A 27,876-nucleotide genomic window follows, 5' to 3' on the forward strand; every position below is an offset into this window, starting at 1 on the left:
CCTTGATTAGAGACAGGACTTGAGCCACAGACCCCACTGGCTAGCAGTGCAGCTTACTACACTTTGCCAGCAAATTGATTTCCTAGGGCAGTTAGGTAGCACAGTAGATAGAAGACCTGGTCTGGAGTCAGGAAGAACCGTGTTCTGATCTGACCTCATGTTGTGTGATCCTAGACCAGGGGGTGGGGGGAACGTTGGAGGACCTCAAGCCTGCAGGTTCCTCCCACCTGGCCTAGGCAAATCACTTAATCTCTACTTGCCTCAGTTTCCTCATCTGTAAAATGGAGACAATAACACTTGCAGGGTTGTTGTGAAGATCAAATGAGATAATATTTGTAAAGCACTTGGCACACAGTGCCATGGCTGTCTAAATGTTAGTTGGCATTCTTCTTGTCATTCTCATTATTCCTCCAATTGCCCTTCCCCCTGGATGCAGACAGACGTCATATTTTATAACCCATTTTCCCTAATGCTGAAACTAAATAGAAAATTGTTAATGGATTGCCTGTCCTGCTCCCTAATCTGACCAGATTTGATATGTTACGGTAATCAGTTTTAAATGGGTCATTTTATTTGATGGTGCTTTCTCATGTCAGGGAGGCAAGGGCAATGACGTTTCAGAGAGGCAGCAAAGGGGACTGATAGTGTAAGGGGGGGAAGTAGTATATGGAGAAATAGTGGCAGATCATTGCTTATTGCTAGGATTTAAGTTAATATAAGGCTTATCTTCGTGATGCGGTGTAAAAGTTAAAAATGTTAAAGCCTGCTTGGTCGTAAGAGGTCGAATAACCTGGGGTCAGTGCTATTTTAGGAATTTAGACATAATGATCATCTCTGTAACAAATGGATTTTTCCATGAGGGTTTTCAAAGTCACATTGTATTTGCTGTATTAACCAACCTCTCTCAAAGAGACTCGTTCCTCAGTTTTGTTTATTTTTAGCTCTAAAATGAAGCATACAGGTAGCAGACATATAGTTTAATGAACCTTACGGAACTCCACATAATTGAAATTGTTTAAAGGTGAATAACCGTTCTGTAAGTCTGTGGAATTTTGTTTAGCTAGAACCATTGAATCATGCAAGGTTGGAGCCAGAGATCATTTGGCTCAGAGGTTCTTAACCCTGGGGTCCATGGATAGACTTCACCTGGTATGAACTCAGGAAAGAAATTATATCTTTATTTCCACTAACATCTAACTGAAATATAGTATTTCATTCAATTATTTTAAAACATTGCTCTGAGAAGGAGCATCCGTTGGCTTTACCAGCCTGCCAGAAGGTTTCCATGACACAAAAAAAGAATAAGAACTCTCTGTCTTTTCTCTTATCCTTTCTTTTTTTTTAAATTTTAATTAATTAACTTATTTGTTTTCAGTTTCAACAATCACTTCCATAAGTTTTACATTTCCTCCCTCCCTCCTCAAGACAGCATGCAATATGATATGGGCTCTACACATACATTCCTATTAAACACATTTCCACTTTAGTCATGTTGCATAGAAGAATTAAAATGAATGGGAGAAACCATGAGAAAAACCAAAACATAACATAAGAGAAAATAGTCTGCTTCATTCTGCATTCCGATTCCATAGTTCTTTCTCTGGATGTGGATGGCATTTTGCCTCAACAGTCCTTTGGGAATGTTTTAGGTCCTTGCATTGCTGTGAAGGGCTAAGTCTACCAGAAACAGTCCTCGCACCTTGTGGCTGTTACTGTATATAATGTTCTCCTGGTTCTGCTCGTTTCACTCAGCATCAGTTCATATAAATCCTTCCGGGGCTCTCTGAAGTTCTCCTCTTCCATATCCTTTCTTTTGTAGATGAGGTCCCTCAAGTTTAAGTGACTTGCCTAAAGTCATGTTTGTTTTCTTTCCACAAGAGGTCCTTACTCCTCCTTCCCTACTGTGTCCCCCAAATGTTAGCTATCCAGATAAGTCAAAGAAACTCAAGGTACGATAAGCAGTATACCTTTTTAAAAAATGTAGCTTATGTATGGAAGATAATTTCAATTATTATCCATCAAGAATCACCAAAAATACTTAATGTTGGGTACTTCCAATATCTGTAATAAGCATCATGTATGGCATTCTGAGATACGTTGTTGAAATAGATTTAAGACAGAAGTTTGTCCGAGTACCACAAGAGCATTCCAAATGTAAGCTTTTTAAAAAGGCTTTAAAGTCTTTTTTTTAAACTAACTGCAATAAATGGGATTTTGATGGAGTCACATTTTATTTTTATTTGCTAGTCCAACGGGTAGAACCTTTCAGTTTAAACTAAACTTTGGCAGAACCCGTTTGGTATGGGCGGTGGATAGAGCACAGGAGGCCTGGAGTTAGGATGTCTTGTGGTCAGATCTGGCCTCAGATACTAGTTGTGTCTGTTTACCTCAGTTTTCTCAATTGTAAAATGGAGAGAATAACAGCACCTACTTCCCAGAGTTGTTGTGAGGGATCAGATGAGCTATTATTTGTAATGTACACAGTACCTGGCACATAGTATACCCTATATAAATGTTAGCTGCTATTATTATTAAAATCCTCTAAAACTATTATTTTAAGGCTCATTAACATAATAGCATAAGGTTTATTAAAAAAATTTAAAAAAAAACTTGCAGTGTTTCAGGGTTCCTTACAGTGTAGATTGAGAAACACTGAGCTGGCCTTACGATCTTCTGCTGAAGCCCTGATCCGATTCTTCACCGTGATGACTTTGGGCTCTCAAGGGCTATGAGAGTGTAATACCTGCCATAGCAGGTCCTTACTGAGGCAGAAAGGCTATGTCATCTGAGGGCCAGCCTGCGTCTGAGTTCAGAAAAGGCTCCGTATCAGAAGGTTGACCACCAGGTGACTTGTTGGGGACCATAACAATTCAACACAGGTATGGCAGGGGTTGCGATCGCCATAGATTCAGAACAGATCTATCCTGTTGAAAACACAGATCCTTGAAATATTGAGGTAAGCCTCAGAATATTTGAAATTATTTTATTAAGAAAACAATCCCTTTAATAAATTCACTGTTCAGTGGACTTCAGAAAAACCTGGTAAGCCTTATATGAACTGATGCTGAGTGAAATGAGCAGAACCAGGGGAATGTTATACACAGTAACAACCATGGTGTACGAGGACTGTTTCTGATAGACTTAGCCCTTCACAACGATGCAAGGACCTAAAACATTTTCAAAGGACTCGACGCAAAATGCCATCCACATCCAGAGAAAGAACCGTAAAGCAGACTATTTTCTCTTGTGTTACGTTTTGGTTTGGTTTGGTTTTTCTCATGGTTTCTCCCATTCGTTATGTGAAGATGTGTTTAATAAGAATGTGTGCCGTCTTGGGTAGGGAGTGGGAAAAAATTTAAAACATATGGAAGTGATTGTTGAAAACTGAAAACAAATTAATAAAAAACATTCGCTGTTACTGAATCTTTTTGAATATGTGCTACACATTCTTTTATTTATTTATTTTTGCTACTCTATTCTTGATACATTATATCTATTATGAGGAAGCTAAGTCACTCAGTGTCTGGAGTGCTGGGCCTGGAGTCACGAAGACCAGAATTCAAATGTGGCCTCAGATACTTACTAGCTGTGTGACCCTAAGCATGTCACTCATCCTGTTTGCCTTAATAAGGAGAAGGAAATGACAAACCACTCCGTATCTTTGCAAGAAAACCCCAAAGACAGTGGGGTCCATGGGGTCGTGAAGAGTCAGACATGACGGAATGACACAACAAATCTATTATATCTACTCTTTTCTTGATATATTATTATACTTAACTATAGGTGTTAGATTTTTTGCTCTACTACAGTGGAAGCTCCTTGAGATCAAAAGCTGTTTAATTTTTATCTTTTTATCTCCAGTGTAATGTAACTCAGTGCTGGGTAGATTGTAGTGATTCAGTAAATGCTTGTTAAATTGTGTTTCCTTTCTCAGTTTTTAATTCAGGTAGAATCTGTTTTGATTGAGGAATGACTTACTGAATAATCAGTCAATTAATATTTCTTGAGTGCCTACTCATTGTGTAAGAGATGGTTCCTACCCTTGAAATATCTATCTTTTGGCTGGGAAGAAAATCACTTGATTACTTGGATCCCAAACTGAAGCAGCTCTGTTTAATGCAGGCCTTCCTAGCTATCTTAGAGACACTTTAAGAATGATCTGTAGAGTTCAGAGCTCCCTGCCATTCCCCATCCTGCCCCACATCGCCATCCCACCTGTTAGAGGACCAGTTCTGCTACAAATCAGAAAGCCCATGGAATACTTGACTTAGAGGAAGGAGTACAGTGAGCCCTGTTCTTCAGAAGTCTAAAAGCTAGAACTCCTTGTTACTGACACTTAGTATATTTGAACTGCCATGTAAATGTGAATGTGTTGTTATTATATTTGAAGTATAACAGAAAATTTGGCATAATAATGATTTTGAGATACTTTAGTAAAATAAATGATTTTGTGAACTGTTAAAGACAAAGTCATGTTGAATCTAGTTCAGTTCCTTGTTGTAAATCTTTGACAGCTGAATATTTGCAGGGATTGTAAATTGAGCTTTAAAAGGGTAAGGAAATTGAGAAATCCAGTAGGTTAACTGACTTTACTTAGAGAAAACATCAGAAGGAGGATTTGAACTCAGGCCTTTTGATCCTAGAAGCAATGCTAGCCATAGTAGATAGATTTTTTGTTGTGATTTATTCATTTCAGTTGTGTCCAACTCTTTGTGACCCCATTTGGGAGTTTTCTTGGCAAAGATACTAGAGTAGTTTCCCATTTCCTTTTCTAGATCACTTAAGAGATGAAGAAACTGAGTCACATAGAATTAAGTGATTGGCCCTGGGTCACATAGCTACTGTCTGAGGCCAGATTTGAACTCAGGAAGAGGAGTCTTCCTGACTTCAGGCCCAGCATTCCATCCATTCCGCCATCCAGCTGTCCTGGATGGATAGATACTATCTGTCTAGGGTCGAAAAGCCTTGGTTCAGATCCTCCCATTGTATATAGATATAGTTCACCTGATGATTGCATTTACCCAAATATCTCTTTCTGAGCCCAAATAGGATAGCAGAAATTAAAAGGCATTTAGTGTGAAGCGTTTTGCAAACCTGAAAACGTTATGCTGTATAAGCTGTTGGTACTATATTTGTTCCTTAGTGGAAATGTGAAGATTAACTAGTGAAAAAGACTCTGAATTGTGAAGCTCCTTAGCTCAGAGGTTTTCCCTTTAATGATATTTTACGTAATGTTTTTTCTTTTAGATTTGTTCGAACAGTGTTGCCATTTTCTCAGGAATTCCAGAGAGATAAGCAGCCTAATGCGCAGCCCCAGTACCTTCACGGATCTAAGGTAAACCTTCCTGATGTTGTTACTCTTGTACCTTGGAAGGAAAGCCGGGGGTTAGCAGTGGGATCAGTTTCTAATTTTAATCTTCACCCACTTAGCACAGAATTTTTTTTGTATTGATAGGATTGTAGCTCTTTGAACTTGAAAAGTAAGGTTGAAAGTACAGTTTTCTTCCATCTCATTAGCAGCTTGCTTAGGAATAATCCTTCAGAAGTGATTCTTAGGTCTTTGCCATTGTAAATCAGAAGTGAAAATGAATAGTAGAGTTGGCTTGAAATTCGGTAAAACCATAAAATTATAAAGCCCTTTACTTTTCTACCAGTTTATTTACACTTGGGGGTAAAACACATTTCTCCACATAGGAAGGGCTCTTAGTACGTTTCCCTTGGGGTCACGTGGGGAGCTTCTAATGTGGATAATGTTCTTGTCCCTTGACCAAACTAGCATTTCTAACAAGGGTACTGTTAGATTTTTTTCCCCTTATATTTTTTCTCAATTAATATAAACGTATTTTTAACATTTTTTTTTAAATTTGGAATTCCCTATTCATTCCCTTCATCTCTCCATTTCCCTCTCCTTGCAAAGGCAAACAGTTTTCATATAGAACATTTCCATGAGCCATATTGCAAAAGAAAATGCAAATCAACAAGAAAAAAAGAAAAATTTAAGAAAGTATGCTTCAGTCCGCATTGAGATTCCATTGCTTCTTTCTTTGGAGGTGGATAGCTGTTCTGTTGCATTTTATTCCTCCTTAGTCATTTTGGCAATATTTCTTTTTCCTTACTTACCAGAAAACTTCAAGCAGATAGACAGTTTCAGATAGTAACTTTTAATTATCAGAGTTTGAATATTCTTTTCCTTTTAAAATACCGTTATTCATACATTATTTTTATGATCAAGCAAAGATCCTCTGAAACTTCTGAAGGTTATAACCTTCCTCTTGTGGTAGCTAGGTGGTGCAGTGGATGGAGAGGTGGGCCAGCAGTCAGGAAGACTGGAGTTCAGATCCAGCCTCAGACACTTATCTGTGACCCTGGGCAAGTCACTTAATCCTGTTTGCCTCAGTTGCCCAATCTGCAAAATGACTGGAGAAGAAAATGGCGAACCACTCTAGTATCTTTGGCAAGAAAATGAAGGGTCAGACATGACTGAAAACAACTGAACAAACAAAAACTTTCTTATGGTTTGTTAATCTGAGTAAAGTCAGAGAAAAAATTGGTTCTGTTCTGAGTAAGAGCCTTTGGAGAGCCTGTGAAATGGGATGAATTTTTAGGTTGTAGGCTCTTGGTTATTTTGGGAGCTATGAACCTCTTCAAGGTTAAGGTTAAAGCAAAATGGCATAGCAGAGAGAGATTTTGTACTATTGGGCCATAATATTGTGTGATACTAGTTGTATGGTACTGGGCACATCACATTACCCGTTGGAGCTTTAGTTTTACTGTCTGGAAAATGGAGCTAAGGATACTAGCATTTCTTACTGTGCAGGGTAGTTGTGAGGAAAGTATTCTCTAAAACTAAGTTGAATGTTCATATAAGTACATGCCATTCAGGAATCTGTGCTATCATATATAGGGATTCCCTTCATCAGAAAACAGTAGATGATCTTCATGTATTGCTGAGGCCAAAAATATTCCGCAGTCCTTGGAGGCCATCCTGCAACTGATGAACATCTATGCACTTGGCAAGGCACTAGTTAGACCTTCGATAGGTCTGGACCTCAAACGTCTCCTGTTTTGTACTGTAGTGAACATAATCTTCAGGGACTTAGGGTTACCTTTAAAGCATGATGAGGAGTCCTAGTAGGTCTTGAGACAGAATTCTGTGCATGCAGACAGAATTGCTGATGCTTCTGTACTTCTCATGACTGGCCTGCTTGTGCTCCAGGTTACCTGAGCACTGGTTATAGAGATAGGCAGGCATCTTCTTCACAGCTCACCCCTTCTGTCGTTTCTCTTTTAATTAATCCACAATCATTTATTAAACCTGCTATGTGCCAAGCACTGTGCTAGGCACCCAAGGAGACTGATAATGATAATTGCTAGCATTTGCATAGCATTTTAAAGTTCACAGAGTGTTTTACAAATTTGATCTTATTTTGTCTTCACAACAACCCTGGGACATATGTGCCATTATTATACCTTTTTTTTTTTTAACAGATGAGGAAACTGAGGCTTAGATGGATTAAAACGATCATTCAATAAATAGCAAAACAGAGCAGTAGGTGGTACGGTGAATAGAGCACTGGGCTTGGAATTAGGAAGACTGTCGTCATGAATTCAAATCTGGCCCCAGACACTTACTATCTGTGTGACCCTGAGCAAGTCACTTAACTCTGTTTGCCTCAGTTTCTTCATCTGTAAAATTGAATTGGAGAAGGAAATTGCAAACCACTCCAGTACCTTTACCAAGAAAACCCCTAGTAGGGTTACACACAACTGAAACCAAACAACAAGATTGCCTGTTTCGTTGTAAGCATTGTGCTACAAAACCCTGCCTCAGGGAGTTTACAGTCTGATGGATGAGACAATATGGAAACAGATCTATGCAAAGCAAGCTGTGTACAGGATTAATGGGAGATGATTAAAAGAGGGAAGCCAGTGGAATTAAGAAAGGTTGGAAGAGGTTTCCTGTAGAAGGTGGGATGTTAGTTGGGATTTGAAGGAAGCCAGGAAAGCTAGAAAGCAGAGAGGCAGAGAAAGAACATTTTTGGCATGGGGGACAGCCATTGAAAATACCCAGAGCAGAGAGATGGAATGTCTTGTTTGTGGAACAGCTAGGAGGCCAGTGTTGCTGGATTGAAAACTGCTTGGTGAAGAGTAAGGTAGAAAGGAGGGAACTAGGTTATGAAGGGCTTTGAATGCCAAACAGACCATTCTGAATTTGATCCTGGAGGCAGTAGGGAGCCACTGGAGTTTACTGAGTAAGTGGGAGGGTGGAGTATGACATGATTGGACTAACCCTTAAAGAAAATTACATTAGTGGCTGAATGGAAGATGGATTAGAGTGGGAGAGATTGGTTGCAAGTAGACCAACCAGCAGGCCATTGCAGAAGTCCAGGTGTGAGGTGATGAGGACCTGCAGTGGAGTGGTGGAAATGATACAGGAGAAGAGGGGGCATCTTGGAGAGATGATGTAAAGGTGAAATGGGCAGGACTTGGGAATAGGTTGGATGTTGGGGGTGGGGGTGGCAAGAGACAGTGAGGAATCCAGCCTAGAAGACTGGAAGGATGATTTTACTCTCTACAGTAATAGGAACTAGGAGGCAGGGAGGGTTTTGGGGAAAAGATAATGGACATGATGAGTTTCAGATATCTACTGAATGTCTAGTTTGAGATTTCTGAAAGGCATTTGGAGATGAGAGATTGGAAGTCAGCAGAGAGAATGGGACAGGAAAGGTATGGTCATTAAATCTATGGGAGCTGATGGGATCTCCAAGTAAAGTAGTATAGAGAGAGAAGAGAACTCAGTTGTTCGAGGGTGTCATCTAGAGGAAGAGCCAGCAAAGGAGACAGAGAAGAGGAAATAGGAGGAGAACTGGGAGAGAGTGGTGCCCCAAAAATATAGAGATTAGAGAGTAACGAGGAGGCCATTAGAATTGGCCATTAAGAGATCAGTGGTAATTTTGGAGCTAGCACTAGATGGAAGGATAAGGCCAGAGGCCAGATTGTAGGAGATTATGAGGAAAGTAATAGGAAGGTGGAGATACCTATTGTAGATGGCCTTTTCGAGTTTAGCTACAAAAAGTGAAGAAAAATAGGAGGATAGCAGAGATAGAAGCATCGAATGAGGGTTTTTTCAGAATAGGGAAACATGAATATGTTTGTAGGCAATAGGAAATATGAAGGAGAAATTGAAAATAAGTGAAATAATGAGTATGAAAGAGGCCCCAATATGCTGGAGGATATGGGATGGAATGGGAACGTTTGTACAAGTAGAGGGATTTGCCTTGCTAAGGAGTAAGGTCATTTCATCATGTGAGACAGGAATGAAGGAAGAGAGTGGTAGAAGGCACCTGAATGATAGAAGGTAAGGGAGAGGAGAGAAGAGGGAGCTCATGGCAGATGGCCTCAATTTCAGTAAAATATGAGACTTTTAGCTGAGAGTGGGAGGCTTGAAGAGGGATGAAAAGGTTTCGAAAAGCTGCTGTGGAGAGTGGGATAGTAAATTGATAGGGGAGTATAATGGGATTACCTAGCAGCAGTGAGGGCCTTATTGAATTATGTAACATGAATTTATAGTGGAATCAGCCAGAACCATTATGTCATTTTTTTCTACCTTCTTTCAGCTGTATGTGCGTAGGAGTAAAGGTGACTAATGGTGGAAGTGATCCAGACTGAGTTTTGTCTGGGTATAATCAGTGATATGATAAAGGGGATAGGAATTCAAGAGAGGAGGACAGTGGAGAGTTGAATTGGTTCACTAAGGGGTCAAGATGGGGAGGAGAGAGTGACTAATGCCAGAGGGCTAGGGGGCAGATGACCAGGGAGAGAAATGAGGGGTCAAGCAACTGGATGTCATGATTCAGGTGACAAATAGGATTTTGTAAGGGAAGGCAAAAGGTGAGGTGAAAAGCCAATACATTAAGGGTGGATAAAGTTTTGTTTTTTTTTTTAAAGAATTCTGAACAGGAGGTGGGAGTCCTGAAGTCAGAGGAAAGGCTGCTCTTTTCTGCATCTCTGCTGGGAGATTGTCCTGGCATCAGGCGGTGGCAGATGCCTTGTGGTGGCACAGATTGGTTGCTTTGGGGCAGATCTAAGAGACTCAGCCTGGCCCTTAGCAGCCTTTCCTCAGGGGATACATTATGACTTTTCCAGATAGATAGTATCTGATACTGGCTTTAAGTTCAGGACTTTAAAGACTCTATGCCTAACACTCGGTCCACTGTGCCATCTACTACTCTTAATGAATCTTGGCTTATAGCTTACTGTGCAGGTATATTCTATGTCTTAAATGCACAAAACTAAAAGTCAGTATCGGAGTATTGGCATATTTCCTGATTCTCCCTCTTGGGTGTAGCCTATTTTTCTCCACCTCTCTTACTTTAAACTCTGCATGATGGAGACCAGATGCCCTATCTTTCTTCTCAAACCTCATGCCCTTTTCCTTTCCTTTCTCTGTGGGGTTAAACTCAGTTAACTTTCTCTTCCAAAAGGGCAATCGTCATGCTATTTCAGGCTCTGTGTTCTCCCACACCCAAGCAGCTGCCAAATGCAGTTCATTTCTTCGAGCTCTCTTTATATCTGCACTTCTGTGCAAAAAGGTCATTTCTTCAGCTATTGCACCTTCCCTTTTTTATCTCCCTGTTTTTTTCCCTTTTTTTGCTTCCTCTTTTAGTGTTATTCCATTCCTTGTGGTCATATATTTTGTATTTATTGATGGAATGTACTTTTTAAAAAACCTTTGCATTTTTCTACCCATATCCATGCAGGGAAATGTTGCATACTAGAAAGGAAGAGTGCACATGTGGTTAATGCCATAACTCCATTAAGTCTGCTGGGGACCTTTTCCAGTGCTTTTTCTTGACTGAATGTTAAGTACCAAAACACCTTCAGTGATACCAAGTATAGAGAGTACTGGCTCAGTAGTGAACAGTTATAAGTGGTTAGAGCTGTGTATCCCCAGCTGTGTAGTGCATCTCTCAGATAAAGTGTTATAATAGGCAGTGTCCTCCCCCTTGATCCCAGCTTTGTAAGGTTATATTCAGCCGTCTTCAAATTCCATATGCTGCAGTGGACAGATTAGACGTGTTTAAGTGCTTTCACTTTGCATCTGTGTATGATACCCTGCCTCCCAAACCCCTCGGAATAGGCATACTGTACTAGTCTTTTATCTGATTGCTAGGGTTCAGTAGTACCTGTATGTTTTGGGAGAGTCGTGTAGCAGTGTGGAACTGGAGGGATGTGGGAGGAAGGATCTTTAAGCATTCCCTGCTTCAGCGACAGTTGTTCTTCCCTGATACTTTTCCTTTCATAAGGTACCATTCTGTTCCACCTAAGTACTTCTACCCATGTTTTCAGGGGCTCAGAGCTATAAAAATAATATCCTACTTAATAACAAAGTAGAGACAATTGGTGTGTCAGTGAGACAAGGCAAAGAGATACATGGAGATGTGTTTGAAATCAAAATAGTATTTTCAGTTCAATTAAAAAAATGCCCTTCTCCCAAAATACATCCTGTTATAAGTTTGAAGTGATGGTGTGAAAATATATGTATGTGTATACATACACCCACACATTACAGCAAGCCATATGTAGACAATTTTTGAGAAAGTCTTCTTTACCTCCTTCCTCATTTCCAAAAGGTGGGGGACTTCGATGTTGTCAGACGAGATTTCTGTGATGGATGTTTTTGCCTGATTGTTTTTCTTTGTCACAAAATAAGGTTTACTCATGAGGGGTGGGGAGAATGGGAAAAGAATCCATCCACAAGCATTTATTAAGTGCCTACTGTGTACCAGTCTTTCCTCAGACATTCGTTGAGAAAGAAAAACATGTAGAAATATGGAAAGAATGTATGCAAAGTTTAATAAACAGCAGTTTAGGGGGGAAGGGAGGTTAAGAAAGGTGGTCTAGGAGGTAGTGCTAGATCTAAGTCTCAGAGAAAAGATGGTATTCTGTGAAATAGCAGTGAGGAGATCAGTCACCATCGAGAAGGCGGGGCCTCAGGAGTGGAAGGTCTTGTGTGAGGAGCTGCCAGGAGGTCATCCCTACATCACAGAGTACAGAAAGGGAAGTAAAGGGTAAGGAAAAACTGGAAACACAGAAGGGGTCAGGCTACAAAAAGCTTTTAAAGCCAAGTAAAGGATTTTCTATTTGATCATGGAGGTCATTGGGAGCCAGTGGAGTTTATTGATTGGATGGGTGTGGGAGTGTTTTAAGAACATCAGTTTGACAGATGAGTGAAGGATGAGCTAGAATGCAGGCTTGAGGCAGGGAGTGAATCCAGGACCCTCAATAAAATCACCGCATTTACGGCCTTTAAGGTCTACTGACTTTTCTTAGCAGCAATTAAGACGTTCTCTTTCCCCATCAATAACCATTGCAGTGTTCTGTTCGGCTTTCTCCTCTCCCTTGATTTATCTTCATGAAAAAATGTTGCTTTCTTTCAGGTCATGGGGTTAGAAATGGAAGAGAATTTATAGATCATGTTGTTCAACCCCTTTATTTTATAGATGAGGAAACTGAGGCACAGACAAGTGAAGTGACTTGCCCAGACTTATATATGAAGTATGCAAGCAGCTAGGTGACACAGTGGATAGAGTCTGAAGTCTAGAAGAACCTGAGCTCAACTTTGGCCTCAGACAGTTCGTAGCTTGGGTAATCCTGGCTAAGTCACTTTGTTTACTTCCGTTTTCTCATCTATAAAATGGGAATAATAAAAGCACCTCCTTCCAGGGGGTTGTTGTGAGAATAAAATGAGGTGATATTTATAAAGCCCTTTGCAAACCCAGTGCTCCATATAAGTGCTAGCTATTATTATTAAGCTGGCAGTGCTAGGATTTGAACAGTTACTACCACTACTGTTACTACTACTACTATTCATGCTAAGTGCTTTTAAAAATATTTTTGTCTGCTTTGATTCTCCCATCAGTCTTGGGAGGTATATTATTATCCTCATTTTACAGCTGAGGAAACTGAGGCAAACAGAGGCCCAGTGCTTGATTGACAACTCCATCTAGCTGCCCATAGCTGACTTCAGGTTCTTCAATCTCAAATCCAGACCTCTTTGCAGCAGTACATCTAGTGATATTGCCAACAAAGCATGCTAAGCCATATAACATATGTGTAAATGTTGTTCTGCTATGACCATGACAAGGACCTTGCCTCTTTGACTACTTGTTTGCTTCTGGATTCAGGAATACCTGCTCCAGGGATTCCTAACTTGTGGATGCTTAGATGATTGGCTTCTGCTGCATCTTTTCATTATTAATCATGATCCTTCCTAATTCCCATTTTAGTAACAGCCCTTGTGCTAACCAGAATGCTGACAGCTCTATTCTCCACTTGTCTGCAGGGTGATGGTTTCATTCATTGTATACTAGTTTGGCACCTTGGAGAACTTTTCAGACCTAGAGTTAGGTGATGATAAGCATGCAGTGTGTCCCATTTTGTGGTTACAGAAGGAAGATGTTTCTCTAGTTGACGTGTTGTCAGTGACTAAAACAACAACAAAATTCCCCCAAACCACCCCATACTCCCTCAGTTCACCTAATCATGATTAATGGTGAGTTGAAATACAAGTAAATTGAGGATTAGCTGGCGATTTTAAGAGGGATGAGTCAAGTTGCATTATTTTCATGCCTAGTGCAATTGGAGGGCTTTTTTTGGTTTTGGATTGTTTTGTTTTTAAATGGAGTAGGAAGGATAATTTGCATGTTCCTTATATTCCAGGATGTGCATAGTCAATCTTTTTTTCTTCTCTAAAATAACAGAGAACCATTCATGTTTTCCCCTTTCCCATTCTCTTCTCTAATCTCACAGAATCATAGAATGTGAGAGCTGAAAGAAATGTGATAGCTTCTCCTAGATCAGTTTCCTCATTTTATAGATGGGGGAACTGAGATCCAAAGACTTTGGTGAAGTGCCATGAGTGTGTGTGTATATATGTATGTATACGTGTGTGTATGTGTGTGTATATATATGTGTGTGTGTGTGTGTGTATGGAGAGAGAGAGAAAGCGTGTGCCCTGCTATGTAACACACACTGTGCTAAGCACTTTACAAGTATTATCTCAGTTGAACCTCCCAACAGCCCTGGGAAGGTGCTCTTATAATCCCTCTTTTATAATTCTCAAGGAAACTGAGATAAACAGAGCTTAAGTGACTTGCCCAGGGTCACATAGCTAGTAAGTGTTGGAAGCCAGATTTGAATTCAGGTCTCCTAAGCCCTATGACCTATCCACTGCACCATCTAGCTGCCTAATTAATCTGTAACTCGGGACTCTTCTAACCTCTTCCCAATGTGTCTGATTCCACCATACTCTTTCTACTCAACTAAGAGCAAAAGTCTGTAAAACAGACAGGACTTTTGCAGCGAATGTTTCCCTGATTTTTTTGTTGTTGTTTTTATGAGTTTGGTTGCTTTATTTCATCTTTGTGGTTTATTCCTGCATCTTCCTGCCAGGCAGCAACAGGACAATCTGACGCATTTTCAGCAACCACAACAGCTGGTAAACAGAGGATTTTCTATTTTGTATTAACTGTTTTTTTGCTTTTGGTGATGCATAGGATATTGAGCTGCAGTGGGGGTAAATCAGACTCTTAAGGATAGCTAGAATGGTCACAAAAACCCTCAGCTGTGAACCGAATTCATTAGCAGAAAGCAGGCATTGCTTTTAAATTGATTTCTTGGATCATTAAAAAGAGGTGATTTCTTCCTAAATGGAGTGTGGCTCAGTCTTAAGGGATAATCTCTTATTTCCAAGGGGAATTCATTTCATTTGTTGCAAATGTTCTGTTCTGCATGACTGCTTATTTCAAGAGATTTGTGATTTCATTGTTCTGTATTTCCCTTCCTCTAAGTCCAGTTGTTACCCTTCTGTAATAGACCACTTTATGGCAATAATTGGGCATATACTCAGAGTCCTTTGAATTTAATGGAATTTGTAGAAGCTTGTGGTTCACTGGTATGGCATTTGAGATCCCAAAGTTACCTCCATGTCATGAGGAGGAATCAGAAGAGGATTTTGTATAGGGATATGATTTCTCTTCTAAATGAAATACCCAATTTGAGACTAGGATATGAATTCATTTGTTTAATACATGAGGCATTAGGCCCAGTTCTCTAAAAATGTAAGCCAAGTTTACTGGGGTTTAGCAATGATATTGGCTTATACAAAAGTCAAAAAGGATAAACTCAACAGAAGTCTTGTTGCCAGTTCACTGACCTGTACAACCACCAAAATAAATGAAATGTTGTGCATGTCTTTAATTTTCAAGATCATTAATTGAAGGAGCTTGAGATGGTTAGTCTGGAGAAGAGAGAAAACTGAGGTGGTCATGATAGCTGTCTTCAATCATTTTGAAGGACATTTAAAAGAAAATGTAGACTTGTCCTGCCTACCAGGAGATAACTTAATTAGGGGATGGGGGGGCATCCACAATACTTAGCAAGAAGCAAGTACTTAGTAAGTGGCCTTTTGACTGGTTGTCACCCAGAACTGAATACAGTATTCTAGATGTGGTCTGATTCGGTCAACTTGTGATAGATGAGCGCCTCCCTGGTGTTAGATTCTGTGTTTCTAGGGGCGGTCTAAGATCATCTTAGCTTTTGCAGATATCACAGGCGTGAGTCGTCAAACTTGGAGTCTTACAGAAATCTCCATTTTTGGATAAATGACTATATCGTAGTCATATTTTCCTCTGCTCCTAGGTATGAAATTGATCATTTTAAGCTAATTAGAATTGTTTTTGTATCACTTTACAATTATTTCCATGAAAATTCATCTGATACTTTTCTGCTCAAGGGTAAAATCCAGAGAAGAATCTCTCAGATTCGCCCTCCAGATCTGTGATTTTAAGCAGAAGAAAACAGTGTTTTATGGATCAGGACTCAATTTGAGGAAAAAGGGGAATTTAAGCATGACGACAGCCTTATGTGTTGTATCTTTGGAAAGAGGGGTAATAATACACAAATCTGTTGTTATTGTCACCTTTTCTCATAAGTGGCTGGCTGCTCAGTGGTTAGAGAGTGTGAAATCTAGCGTCAGGAAGAGCTGTGTGACCCAGGGCTAGTCACTAAACCTCTGTCTGCCTCTGTTTCCCCAACTCTAAATAGAGGTAAGCCCTCCTTCAGGGTTGTCTCGAGGCTCATATGAGATAATATTTGTAAAGCACCTACTATAGTTCCTGACACTTAGTAGGTCCTTAATAAATGCTTGTTTGCTTCCTTCCTATAATGTATAACTTTCAGCTTGGTGTTTGCTTTTTTTTGTGAAGCATTAATATAGACCTAACTGGGATCTCTTCCAATTTAACCAAAGTACATAACACCAGAGACTGCCAAGCCTGGAAATAGTCTTAAAACAGTTCTCTCCACTGGATGCTCAAGTCAGATTTGGCCTGAAGTCCTAATTTCCCAGTGCCTGAACAATGTGAAAATTTTTGGAATGTCCCAGTATATCACACTTTGTTGTAGTTCTGCACTTTCACCACACCTATGTCTGAAGGGTGTCTCTTTGTGTTTGGGCATCGCTGTAGGTATCAAATAAACGTATGAGAAACTTACTTGGTCCATTGTCGTCTCCTTTAGTTCCTGGAAGGCGTCCACGGGACAGGCGTGCTTTAGTTGTTTGTCCCTTGGTTTACTGAAGCTGTGATTATCTTGGTGAGGGTCAGTTGTTTCTAAGAGAGTTCCTCTGAATTCTGAGTGGGTACTTTGAGTGATTAAAGCTGAAGGAGAATCATCCCCCAATCAGTGTTCAATTGTTGTCTACAACCACATCACAGTAAAATTAAAATCTTTGAAGTGGTAAATCTTCTACAGAGAATACAAATAACCTATCTGCAACTCTGAGATTTGTATTTATTTAATACTAAAGCATTAGAACTTAAGGGCTAGAATTGGACTTCGTGAAGTGATAATAACAACTCCTATTTTAGAGTTTAACGCACTTTACATACATTCTCTCATTTAACCTTCACAACTACCTTTTTGGACAGGTGCCATTATTATATCTATTTTACAGATGTGGAATCTGAGGCCTTAGAGAGGATAACTGACTTGTCCAGGGCCAGATAACTAGAGAGTATTTGTGGTAGCAATCAGACCTAGTTCTTCTGATTCCAGATCCGCCGTGCCATGTTTCCTCTCTTACTAGAATTCTGCATACTTGGTATGGAGAGGATGTTGCTTCTGTGGTGATTTAAATAGGAGCTGGAGTTAACAATTAAATGAAAAGGTAGTACGTTTATAGTTCAACATTTCCGTTTTTCAAAAAAATTAAGATAGTGTGTAATCCTGTGCAGGTGTCCCTTATTCAAAATTAACTCACCCAGTCAAAACTCTTCATTCTTATAGCTTGTGTAGATGTTAGGCAATCTGATGATTTGACTGAATTATTTTGAACAAAAGTATAAATTATTTCTGTTTTAACCAAGAATGGGGGCAGACAAGGCCTTATAGTTTTGAAGAATGAGGGTAGCCTTTCTGTCGAAATGGGGCAGGACTCTTGCCTTATCCTACTACTCCAGATGGCCAGGGTTTAAAGGAAGTGGGGTTTTTTCCCCATTGGGTGTCACTTTTCACATGAAGGTTTTGCTTTTTCTTTGGTCTGTAGGAGGTACGAAGAGTTTTGAGGCTGGTCCTCAAATTGCAAAGTAGCTAAAACTTGTCTCTGTCACCTGCCTTCTTCATGTGGCTTTCCTGCTACCTCTTCAAGCCTTTCTTAACTCCTTGAACTTATCTCCAGTTTGAGAAAAAAGATTTTAATAAGACTCAGAGTCAGTGTGGTGTGATGTGTAGAGAGCCAGCCCCAGAGCCAGAAAGACCTGTGCCTTTTTCACCCAAACTAGGGAAGGCACTTTAATCTCTCAGCCCCTCAGGCAACTTTTTTAAGTTGAAAGATGAGTGCAGATCTCCATTGGTAAGTGAAAGGAGTTTGCTCACTTGGAGCTCACTATTCCAATTAAGTCACACATTCAGTAAAAAAGTTATATGTAGAGTATATATCATATAAGTGTATATGTGTGATAATATTTTGTTTAAACTTTCAATTTCATAAAATAACAGTTTTCTCAAGTTTTTCATAGATTTACCATTTCAACTTATATGGTTTGAAATGGCATTCTTTTAAGAATGTATTCCCCCATGTAAACCGGTTTGATTATTTCTGTCTCTCCACCCCAGCTGGATTGGATTGTAAGCTTCTTGAAGTCAGAGACTGTGCTTGGAACTTCTCTGTACCTAGCACAACAGTCCCTGGTACATAATGAGTGCTTAATAAATTCCTCCCTTCCTTCCTTCCTCCCTCCCTTCCTTTCTTCCTCCCTTCCTCCCTTCCTTCCTTCCTTCCTTCCTTCCTTCCTTCCTTCCTTCCTTCCTTCCTTCCTTCCTTCCTTCCTTCCTTCATCCCTTCTTCCCTCCCTGCCTCCCTTCATCCCTTCCTTCCTTCCTTTCTTCCTTCCTTCCTTCCTTCCTTCCTCCCTCTCTCCCTCCCTCCCTCCATCCCTTCTTCCCTCCCTACCTCCCTTCATCCCTTCCTTCCTTCTCCCCTTCCTTCCTTCCCACACGGTATAAACTCAGTTTCTAGGTTTCAGACACTATTTATAATTCAAGTTATCAAGAGAGTGATTCATCGTTTTTCCACTTTTCCTTTGCTTGAATAATGGTGGTAATATTAAGTCCTCTCTAGTATCTCTTTCTGGCATGAAGATATGACTCTAGGTTTACAGAGATTATCCCAGGAGAGCATAAAGGCTAGCTTTCAGTGTGGGTTCCTATTGTACTTGTTGAATCACAGTACCAGGTTGTTGGCAAGATGCAAGAAATGCTAACACCAGTGATATCTCACACATACACATAATTCTGTAGAAGCTGTCAACACAGCTGGTTGTGTTTTTCTTGAGGAAAATACCTCTTATTTTTCTGTCTCCTCCCCAACTGCATTGCCATTCATATTTTTAAATATTTCTTTATTAAAGTGGTGTAATAGCCTTTGCTAATTAGAAAGCTCTTTTGGTTTTTTTCCCTACACATCAGTTGAATTAAGCAAACTCTTTAAAAACTTTTAATATTTTTTTAAACCATTACAGGACATGAAAGCATAGGCTATGAAGAAAAATAACACATGGAAAGTTGTAACCAACTAGAAGTTATCCATGGCACAGGATTTACAGTGCCTCTTACTTCTTAATGGTTCATTTCTACAGTAGGGTATAATCATCTCTTGCATGCATTTGTATTATACCTTCCTACTCAAGGTCTTAAAGTATTTTTACTTTTATTTCATTTATTCTCACACTGCCAAAGTTGTCAGGGACAGATAATAGCCCACGTTGTAGCTAAAGAAACTGGGACATAGACGAGAGCCCAAAAACAGAGTCAGATTTATTAACTGTATTTATGGTCTATGTACTTTTTGTCTTCCCCGCTAGAAATGCAAGTTCATTGCAAGTAGGGATGGCTTCATTCTTTGTGTGTTTCCTGCGCCTTACACATAGTTAGCACTTAATAAATACTTGCTGATGATTTGATGGTTGGTTGGGGCTTTTTACCTCCTCTGTCTACAAAACTACCCCCCCTTCTAGCTGAGGAATATGGGGAGGTGGGCCTGTTACTGACAGCACTTGCTGGTGGTTACATTTCAGCAGAGGAGGTTCCATGTGAATGGAGAGATTTTCTTTTATTGTTGCAAGCTGGACCTCGTCAGCTTGTTGGTCTTCAAGGTTTGGAACCAATGGTTGGCTTGACTTCTCCAATTCACCTGGATCCCTGCTGCTGCTGTCTCTACAGCCCTCTCTCTTATTTGGTTGTGGCATTCGATTTAAGCCTTCATTAGGTTCTTGTCTCTTGCGGCACCATATATTCAGACACCCATAGAGAAGAATGCCAGCGATGAGGAGGAGCAGAATGCTGCTGGTAAGCCAGATCCCCAAGGCTAAGTCTTTCTTTCTGTGGCTGACAGATGATGGATCTTGTTCCCTTGTCTGAAAGATTCCGCATTGGTCGCTGGAAGGGTTTGCTGATTGGCAGGTTACACAAAGGATATACTTGGTCAGTGGAGTTAGATTTTCAATTACAAATGAGGACTGGCTAGCAGGTACCCTCTCCTCCCTCTGAAAACTCTTCCTTGAGTATCCAGACAACATGCTGTCCCAGTTGGGATGGTACATAATACTGTAGAAGCTGTCAACACAGCTGGCCACCATTGGCCACATCACCAGTGCGGTACTTCCGGTTACATTTTGGACGATGACTCCCATTTTGAGGAAGAAGTTCTCCCTTAAAAAACAAACAGAACTTTTTTTCAGTATAGTACAGAAATCAGCTTTAGGAAGGTGCTGAGTGAGCCTCACGAGAGAGAACTGGAGAATTTGAAAAGTGTCTGTTAAGTAATAGTTCCATGTAGTTGTACAGCCATTTAGTAAGCACCTATTTTGTGAGAAATGGTGACAGAGGTTGTTGATAAGAACTGAGAGAATGTAGTAATAGAGTAAGTTCATTGCAAGGAGGTTTTGTTTCAGTCTTTGCATCTGTATTTCCCCTGCCTAGCCCAGTGCCTGGCAGATAGTAGGCATTGAATGAATATTTGTTGCTTGGACAGAGTATTTAACTCTGGCTTTGGAGGCCTTGGGGTCAAAACCCACTTTGGAAAGGAAATTGTTACCTTGCTGACTTTGGGCAAGTCACGTAACTTCCCTGGACCTCAGTTTCCTTAACTGTAAAATGAGGGGGCCAGACACTCTGAAGCCCCTTCCAGCTCTAAATCTAGATATATGATCCTGTATCTTGTAATGTCCTAAATAATAGTATCCTAAATCTTGTAGTAATAGAATTTTTTTTAATCCCTTGGCCTTTTTTAAAATCATTTTTGGGTTCCCACAGTTCCCTCTCCCTGGTTATTTGCTCAACTCAGAATAACAGAGGAGCATCAAAGAATAAGAATTCTGCCTTTGCTTGTAAGATCTCACCCTTCTTTGGGTATAGATCTGATCTTTCAATACCTTTGCTAGAGGCATATTTCCTAATCAAAATAAAGGAAGCTACCTTCTAAATGTTTTACTCCCATGGCCACCAACTGATGCCTCTTGGTTAAAACATAAAATTATAACAGGTACTTGTTACTATCAGAAGAAGAAGAAATTGTGTAAGTAACAAAAATACTGTGTTTATTTTACATGTACTTCCCCAGGTGAAGGCAAGGGGAAACTACATTTTTAAATACTTAAATTGAGTACTCTAATTGTGACTTATTCATGGTGTCTGTTCTCTCCTTGTGTCTGTCAGAAGGGCTGAGCATGAAATGAAGTAAAGACTGGAGAGACACTGAGGAATGAGGGGTGTGTCTTAAAGGCATTTCTGTCAATGCTGAAACCAAATTTCAATTTAAAATATTATTTTGTATCACCTGCACTTCTTGAACATTTTTAGAACTCTGTTATGTTTGCAAGAACATCCTAATTTGGAAAGCATTCAAAGTCCTTTTAGAATCCATATAGAGCTCATTCCAGTTTATTTTTAGAACTGTTGAACACAGGTATAAATGTATGATATTTGCTAGTATATGTTGGAATATAGAATATACGTTGGGAATTCTTTCTATTCTGCATGACTAGAGTTTTGACTTATACTGGCGGGCGTGCTAAAAAATTTGATTTAGACATATCAATTAGTAAGTTAGTAATGAATGTTGTATACGTTTGAGTAGTTCAGTTTGATTAATGCTTTAGTTCCAGAATAGTAGCAATATAAGATTCTCCCAGCATCTACATAATCGGATAATTTTTATCCTAGTTCCTTGACATTGACTTCAGATGTATTTTACTTTTTTTTTTTTTTTTTTTGCTAATTTTGCTAATTTTAGCATTTTAATGGTGTATCTTTACCCATTGAGAACTCATAATTTGGGGGCAGTAGGAGCTTACACCTCAGCTCAGTGACTGGTTCTTTTTGGTAGTTGTTGTTGTTCGGAGGAGGTGAGATTGGTAAAATAAATTTATAAAAACCTTGGCATGTTATTAAAATGAGTGCTCATTAAGGAGACATCCCTTAAAAAACTTTCTCAAGGTGTTATTTCCATTTCTTCTTCCCCTTAAAAGGAACATCACAGTGTTTAGGTTTCTGTTTTTCTACACAAAAAGTTACTTCTTGTATCTGATAAAACATTCAAATTTAGTTAGAAAATGAGAAAATAATTGGATAAGTGGATATATTTTCTATGTGGTATTCAGTAAATGAGAAATATATTGCTTCCATGGAACTCAGTGAAAGGTAGCTAATGAAGATGATAGATTTTGTAATGCCAAAGGATAAGGAATGAAATATTGAAAGGAAATAAGGAAAAAATATGAAATATCAAACGTGGCAGCACGGTGCCCAAGGATCCGAAATCTAATATTAATTAGACTTCAGTAATGATAGTTAGTCATGCTTTGATTGGATGACCACAACCCTCTGTTCTTTTAAGTATGTGCTTTTGGTGATAACATTGTGAGCAAAATATATTTCTTGGTGTATTTTCTTAGTTCACTAGATACTTGGAGACTGATTTTTCAAACCTAAAAACCTTGTGAAGTTCAGCATTTTTAGTTCACTGTTTGTTCAGTCCTTAGGAAAGCTTGAACGTTTTACTCTTGCATTCATTAAACCGAATTGAACTTTCTAGACAAATTAAGTATATCTCCACTCAATCTTGGTTCTTCACCCTAACATTTAAAAAGTGGCCAGGATTAGGGAGTGGGATGGAGGAGAAAAAAACCAAAACAAACTAACGTATTTTGAGAGTGTAGGATCCAGGTTGTATAAAAGTTTTTTTAAAAAAATCATGATTACTATGTAAATCTGTAGTATTTTTTAGCAAAAAGGTTCATATGTCTAGACCAAGGATTTTTAAACTTGTTTTGTGTCAGGAACCCCTCTGGAAGTCTAGAGAAGCCTCTTTTCAGAGTAATGTTTTTAAATCCATAAAACAAAATGCATAGCATAGTAAAAGAAACCAATAGTTAATGAAAATAAAGAGGTAAATTTTTTTCCCCATCCAAGTTCACAGACCCCAAAATCTTGGACAGGATCCAAGGTTCAGAATATCTGATCTAGCCTGTCAACACACAGTTTAAAATTTTTCCTGAAACTGTTTGATTCAGGATTTAAATTTTCTTTTAATTTGAATTTGTATGTTTGTTTTGGTAGGATTAATGTATATTGAAAAGCAGTGTGATAACTTATATTCAATAATAGTAATTAAGATGGGAAAAAGTTGATGTGTAGAAGGACTCTTATAAAAACAAAGATGATCTCTTATTACCATTATTTCCAAAACTTAGGTTTGTAGAATCATAAAATTTGATTAAAGTTTTTAAATAATTAAAACTTTTGTCATTTGGAAAAATGGTTTGTAGAAAGTTAATTGCAAGTCCTTTAAATAAGTATGCTCAAAAAGCCATCTAGAGGTTTGAATAAAATAGCAGTACTTACCTTAAAAGGATCCAGTGCTTTTGGAAAAGATTTTTTTCCAGTTTTTTTTTTTGAAAGGAAAGCAAAGACTAGTTTTTCTGTGTCCCTGCTGCCAGGGAAGGTTGCTTCTTGCAGTCCTACAAGTCCATGATCATCTTTACGGGCTCTGGAGCCTGAGTTCTCGTTGCTTGACACATGTTTTGTTTTCCAGAGATGCCAGATATTAGTTTCCCTGTTCTCTACTTGTATTCATCTGTGAGCACGTCGTTGCTTTGTAGTCTAGTTGCTGTGGTTATCATGAGATACACCCCCCTCCCACCACCACCAAAAAGCAATGGCATTCTCCTGCTTCTTGGACAGCTTCTGTCTTCCTTCAGTAATCTCATTACATTGTGTAGTTCAGTGATGCTCCAAATGAAGAAGGTTAGCACTTCAGTGACATCAGCAGAGGGGAGAGAGAGAGAGAGAGAGAGAGAGAGAGAGAGAGAGAGAGAGAGAGAGTGTGAGTGGGAATGGGGTGGCAAGAGGGGTAGGTTAAGCAGGACTTGTTGATGCAGCCAACCTGAGCTTTCATATAATAGGTTTCAGCATCTTTAATTTATCAATTTACAGCTTTTCTGATTTGATAATTCCTTCTCACAGTTTGAGCCAGCATTTTTGGTTAGACTCTTCTCCAGCTGCTTTGTGCATAAGAAATATTTCCCCAAATATCATACTTTCCAATTCTTCACACTGTGTAATCAATTAATAACTATTAAATCCCTGTTGTATGGGAGGTAATATTCTCTGCAGTGATTGGTAACTGAGATGCATCTAAGGAAGAAATAAATCTGTCCTCTTTTAAAGAACTATGTTCAGGTCTTGATGACTTGTTCAGTCTTGACTAGTAAATCTTGTGTCCTTTGTAGACCCTTCCTCCATCTTTCATCCCTCCTCCACACCTGTTGACCACAGACTTGGACTGAGTAAAACGTTAATAGTTGAGAGAATATTTTAGTTCATGTTAAGTGATTTTTGTTCAAAATGTATTCACTTGGCTATTAAAAAAGCCACTATGATTTGTGATTTTTTTTACTTAAAAATTAATATTAATGCTTCGTTTTGTGTCTAGTAATTTAATGCAGTTTTAGCGGTGTGGTCCCAATCTCTGATACTGATAGTAAAGCTTTGTTTTAAGAAAGGCACTAATGATGAATCTGAATTATGTTTTCATAATTTATTCCTTCACGTGGTTTTACTGTTGCTCCTTTCTGCTCTCCACCCCCATCTTCTCTTTCTGAGAGTTCCTCATTTCTCATCAGTTCCACCGTCCAACTGCATTAGAATATTAAAATGTTTGTAATTTGTGGCTCACTCTAAGCAGAATTGTATAAAATTCGGTATTAGTCATCTTTTATGTTCTAATCAAAGACCTTTAACTTTTTCCAGGGTCCTGTTGTGTGTAGCTTCTCATAATCTCAAAACAATCTGTTATAGTTGGAGTTTGTGAAAGGAGTAGCACATGGTTTGTGTGTGTATGTCAGTTTCCACAAAGTGTAGCACTGTCACCAGGTACACGAAAGATTAAATTATATCTCTACAGACAACAAGGTGTTCTGAGGAGTTCTTGTATATGTGTTCTAGAAGCAAACAGCTATCATGTTTCCCCTGAGTCTTTTCTGCTCCAGACTAAACATCCCTAGTTTCTTTAGCTGAGCCTCATGTGCCAGGATCTCAAAGCTCCTCACTCCTGGTTGCTCTCCTCAATGTCCTTATTACACTGTAACTTCCAGGACTGAGCACGGTACCCAGATGTGGGCTGATCAGGACAGATTACAGGGGGATTAGGATTTCTTTATTCCTGAAAGCCCTGCCTGTTACTGCATCACCCTGAAACCTTCAGTTCTTTTTTAGACAGACTAATGCTTAAAGTTGCTTCTCATATCTCAAAATTGTAGTTGATTTCTTTGAACCCAGCTATAAGATAACAGTTATGCCTGTTGAATTTCATCTACCTAGATTTAGCTTGACGTTTTAGTCTGACAAGGTTTCAGATACTGATCCTTTCATCCAATATCAGCTATCCATCCCAAATTTGTGTCATCTGCAAATTTGAAAATAAAACTAATTAGCTTTTATTTTATAGTGTTCTATACCATGCAAAACATTTTCCTCAAAAATTTATTATTTGTTTTCAGTTTTTAACAGTCACTTTCTTAAGTTCCAAATTTTCTCTCCCTTCCTCCCCAGGATGGCATGCAATCTTATATGAGTTCTACACATGCATTCCTATTGGAACATGTTTTCACATTAGTCACGTTGCATAAAAGAATGAAAACAAATGGGAGAAATCATGAGAAAAACATAACAAGGAGAAAATAATCTGCTTCATTCTGCATTCCAGCTCCCTGGTTCTTTCTCTGGATGTGGATGGCATTTTGCATCATGAGTCCTTTGGGAATGTTTTAGATCCTTGCATTGCTGTGAAGGGCGAAGTATTTCAAAACAGTTCTCACCCACTGTGGCTATTACTATGTATAATGTTCTCCTAGCTCTGCTCACTTCACTCAGTATCAGTTCATATAAGACTTTCCAGGTTTTTCTGAATTCTGCTTGTTCATCATTTCTTGTAGCACAATAGTATTCCATTACATTCATATACCACAACTTGTTCAGCCATTCCCCAATCAATGGGCATCCACTCCATTTCCAGTTCCTGGCCACCACAAAAAGAGTTGCTATAAATATTTTTGTGTATGTGTGTCTTTTCCCATTTTTATGATCTCTTTGGGATACAGCCTTAGAAACAGTATTTCTGGGTCAAAGGGTATGCACATTTTTATAGCCCTTTGCACATTCCAAACTGCTCTCCAGAATAGTTGGATCAGCTTACAACTTCACCAACAATGAATTAGTGTTCCAACTCCCACGTCTTCTCCAACATCTATCATTTTCCTGCAAAATATTTTTTACATTCATTTTCTCCATACTAGTCCTGGAATTTTAATCTCCTTGAGGCTGTGAAGTATCACACTCTGCAGCAGCTACATCAGTCGTTGGAGTTGTCATCCAAGTATAGAATAGCAGCTCTTCCCCCAGCAGCAGGTATAGTAGAAGGACTTGGATATAGGAGATGATGGGTTCCTGGCTTCAGCAGGAATTGTGTGTGTCCTTCGTTGCCAAAGAAGACCATGCCATCAGAGAGATGATGACATGACTTGCACTTGACTTTGTTTTGAGTGAGGGAGGGTTGTGCAGGTCACCAGCCTCACTGCTCCTCCAGAGCCCCTTCAGCATGTAATAGCTGTATGACTGTGAGCAAGTCAGTTACCCTTAGTCTCCCTGTGAAATAGGGATGTTATTTTAAAAGATTGCTTATGTAACAGTAGACAGTATGAATAGTGTAATTATTATATATACTTACAAATTACTGTATATAATCATTATTAATTATATAATTAATATGCAAGTTAATTATATAATGATATATGATAAAAGATTTTTATAAAAAGATTGTTGCGAAAAAAGAACTTTATAAGCCTTAAGTCACCATATAATTGTGAGTAGTTGTTGAAATGTATGGTATAGAAATGAGACCCATTTGCACCCAAAACATTGACACTTAGCTTAAGGATACTTAAATAAGTGGTTCTTTATCTAAGGTATCATTCATGACTTGCCAGAAGAAAGCACAGCTACAAATACACAGATACAGAGTTTGTGGCAAGCAAGTTGAGGTCTTAAGGGCATAAGTGTTCTTTTCGTCATTAGCACTCATCAGAGGCAATAGATTGAGGAAGAAAAGGCAGCTTTGGGTAACAGGAAGTTAAGAAACTGGTATTTGAGAATAGGATTTGGATTTCTGTATCACAGTTTAAACTGTGGGAATGACAGATTCCTGGCCAGGAATAGAGTTCTGTTAGAGTATGTTTATCTTGTGTCTTGTAAATCCCAACAAATTTAGTGAACAAAATTTATTTGAAAGTGGACACAGTCTTATTAAAGGTTAGTCTGACAAGATCTTTTTGGATACTGATGCTCTCATTCAGTATGTTAGCTATCCCTCTCAACTTTGTGTCATCTGTAAGTTTGAAAATAAAATTCATGTATTTTATAGTATTTTATACTATATAAAGCATCCTCCGGTGACCAGTTCCAGAATTATAAGCTCCTTGTGGCTATGAAGTACCATGTTTTGTACAGGTACCTTATTCTCATGGAGTTGCCATCCAGTAGAATAGCGTCCATTCTCCTAGTAGCACAGGAAAGTGTATAGTGTAGGAAACAGAAGAGTTGTAGAAACATCTAGAAATTTGACGGATGAATGAACTCTAAGAAAGGGACGAGAAAGGAATTACAGGCATGTCTGGCAGGCAAAATTAGAGAACCTGTGCAAGGGGGAAATTCAACCTCACAAGACTAAGATAAGTGGCTGGAATGTGATCTACAAGGATA

At 39.0% G+C, this 27,876-nt stretch overlaps 2 protein-coding genes across 5 annotated transcripts in view; one reads left to right on the forward strand and one right to left on the reverse strand.

The window, feature by feature from the left end:
• Window positions 1-27,876, forward strand: part of CYFIP1 (cytoplasmic FMR1 interacting protein 1) — a 179,358-nt gene that overhangs the window by 119,191 nt on the left and 32,291 nt on the right. For all 4 annotated transcript variants that reach the window (XM_072614557.1, XM_072614556.1, XM_072614555.1 and 1 more), the window contains one exon: window positions 5,248-5,335. In XM_072614557.1, coding sequence (XP_072470658.1) covers window positions 5,248-5,335 — 88 coding nt within the window. The remainder of the gene's footprint in view (window positions 1-5,247; window positions 5,336-27,876) is intronic.
• LOC140506901 (fibronectin type III domain-containing protein 9-like) lies at window positions 19,369-23,548 on the reverse strand. Its single transcript, XM_072614565.1, has 2 exons — window positions 23,464-23,548; window positions 19,369-20,271 (listed from the first exon to the last, which is right to left on the reverse strand). Exon 2 carries the CDS (start codon window positions 20,250-20,252, stop codon window positions 19,554-19,556), a length of 699 nt encoding a protein of 232 aa, XP_072470666.1. The 5' UTR covers window positions 20,253-20,271; window positions 23,464-23,548; the 3' UTR covers window positions 19,369-19,553.

Source organism: Notamacropus eugenii, chromosome 5 (assembly GCF_028372415.1).
Source record: "Notamacropus eugenii isolate mMacEug1 chromosome 5, mMacEug1.pri_v2, whole genome shotgun sequence".
In the NCBI taxonomy this organism is placed as follows: domain Eukaryota; kingdom Metazoa; phylum Chordata; class Mammalia; order Diprotodontia; family Macropodidae; genus Notamacropus; species Notamacropus eugenii.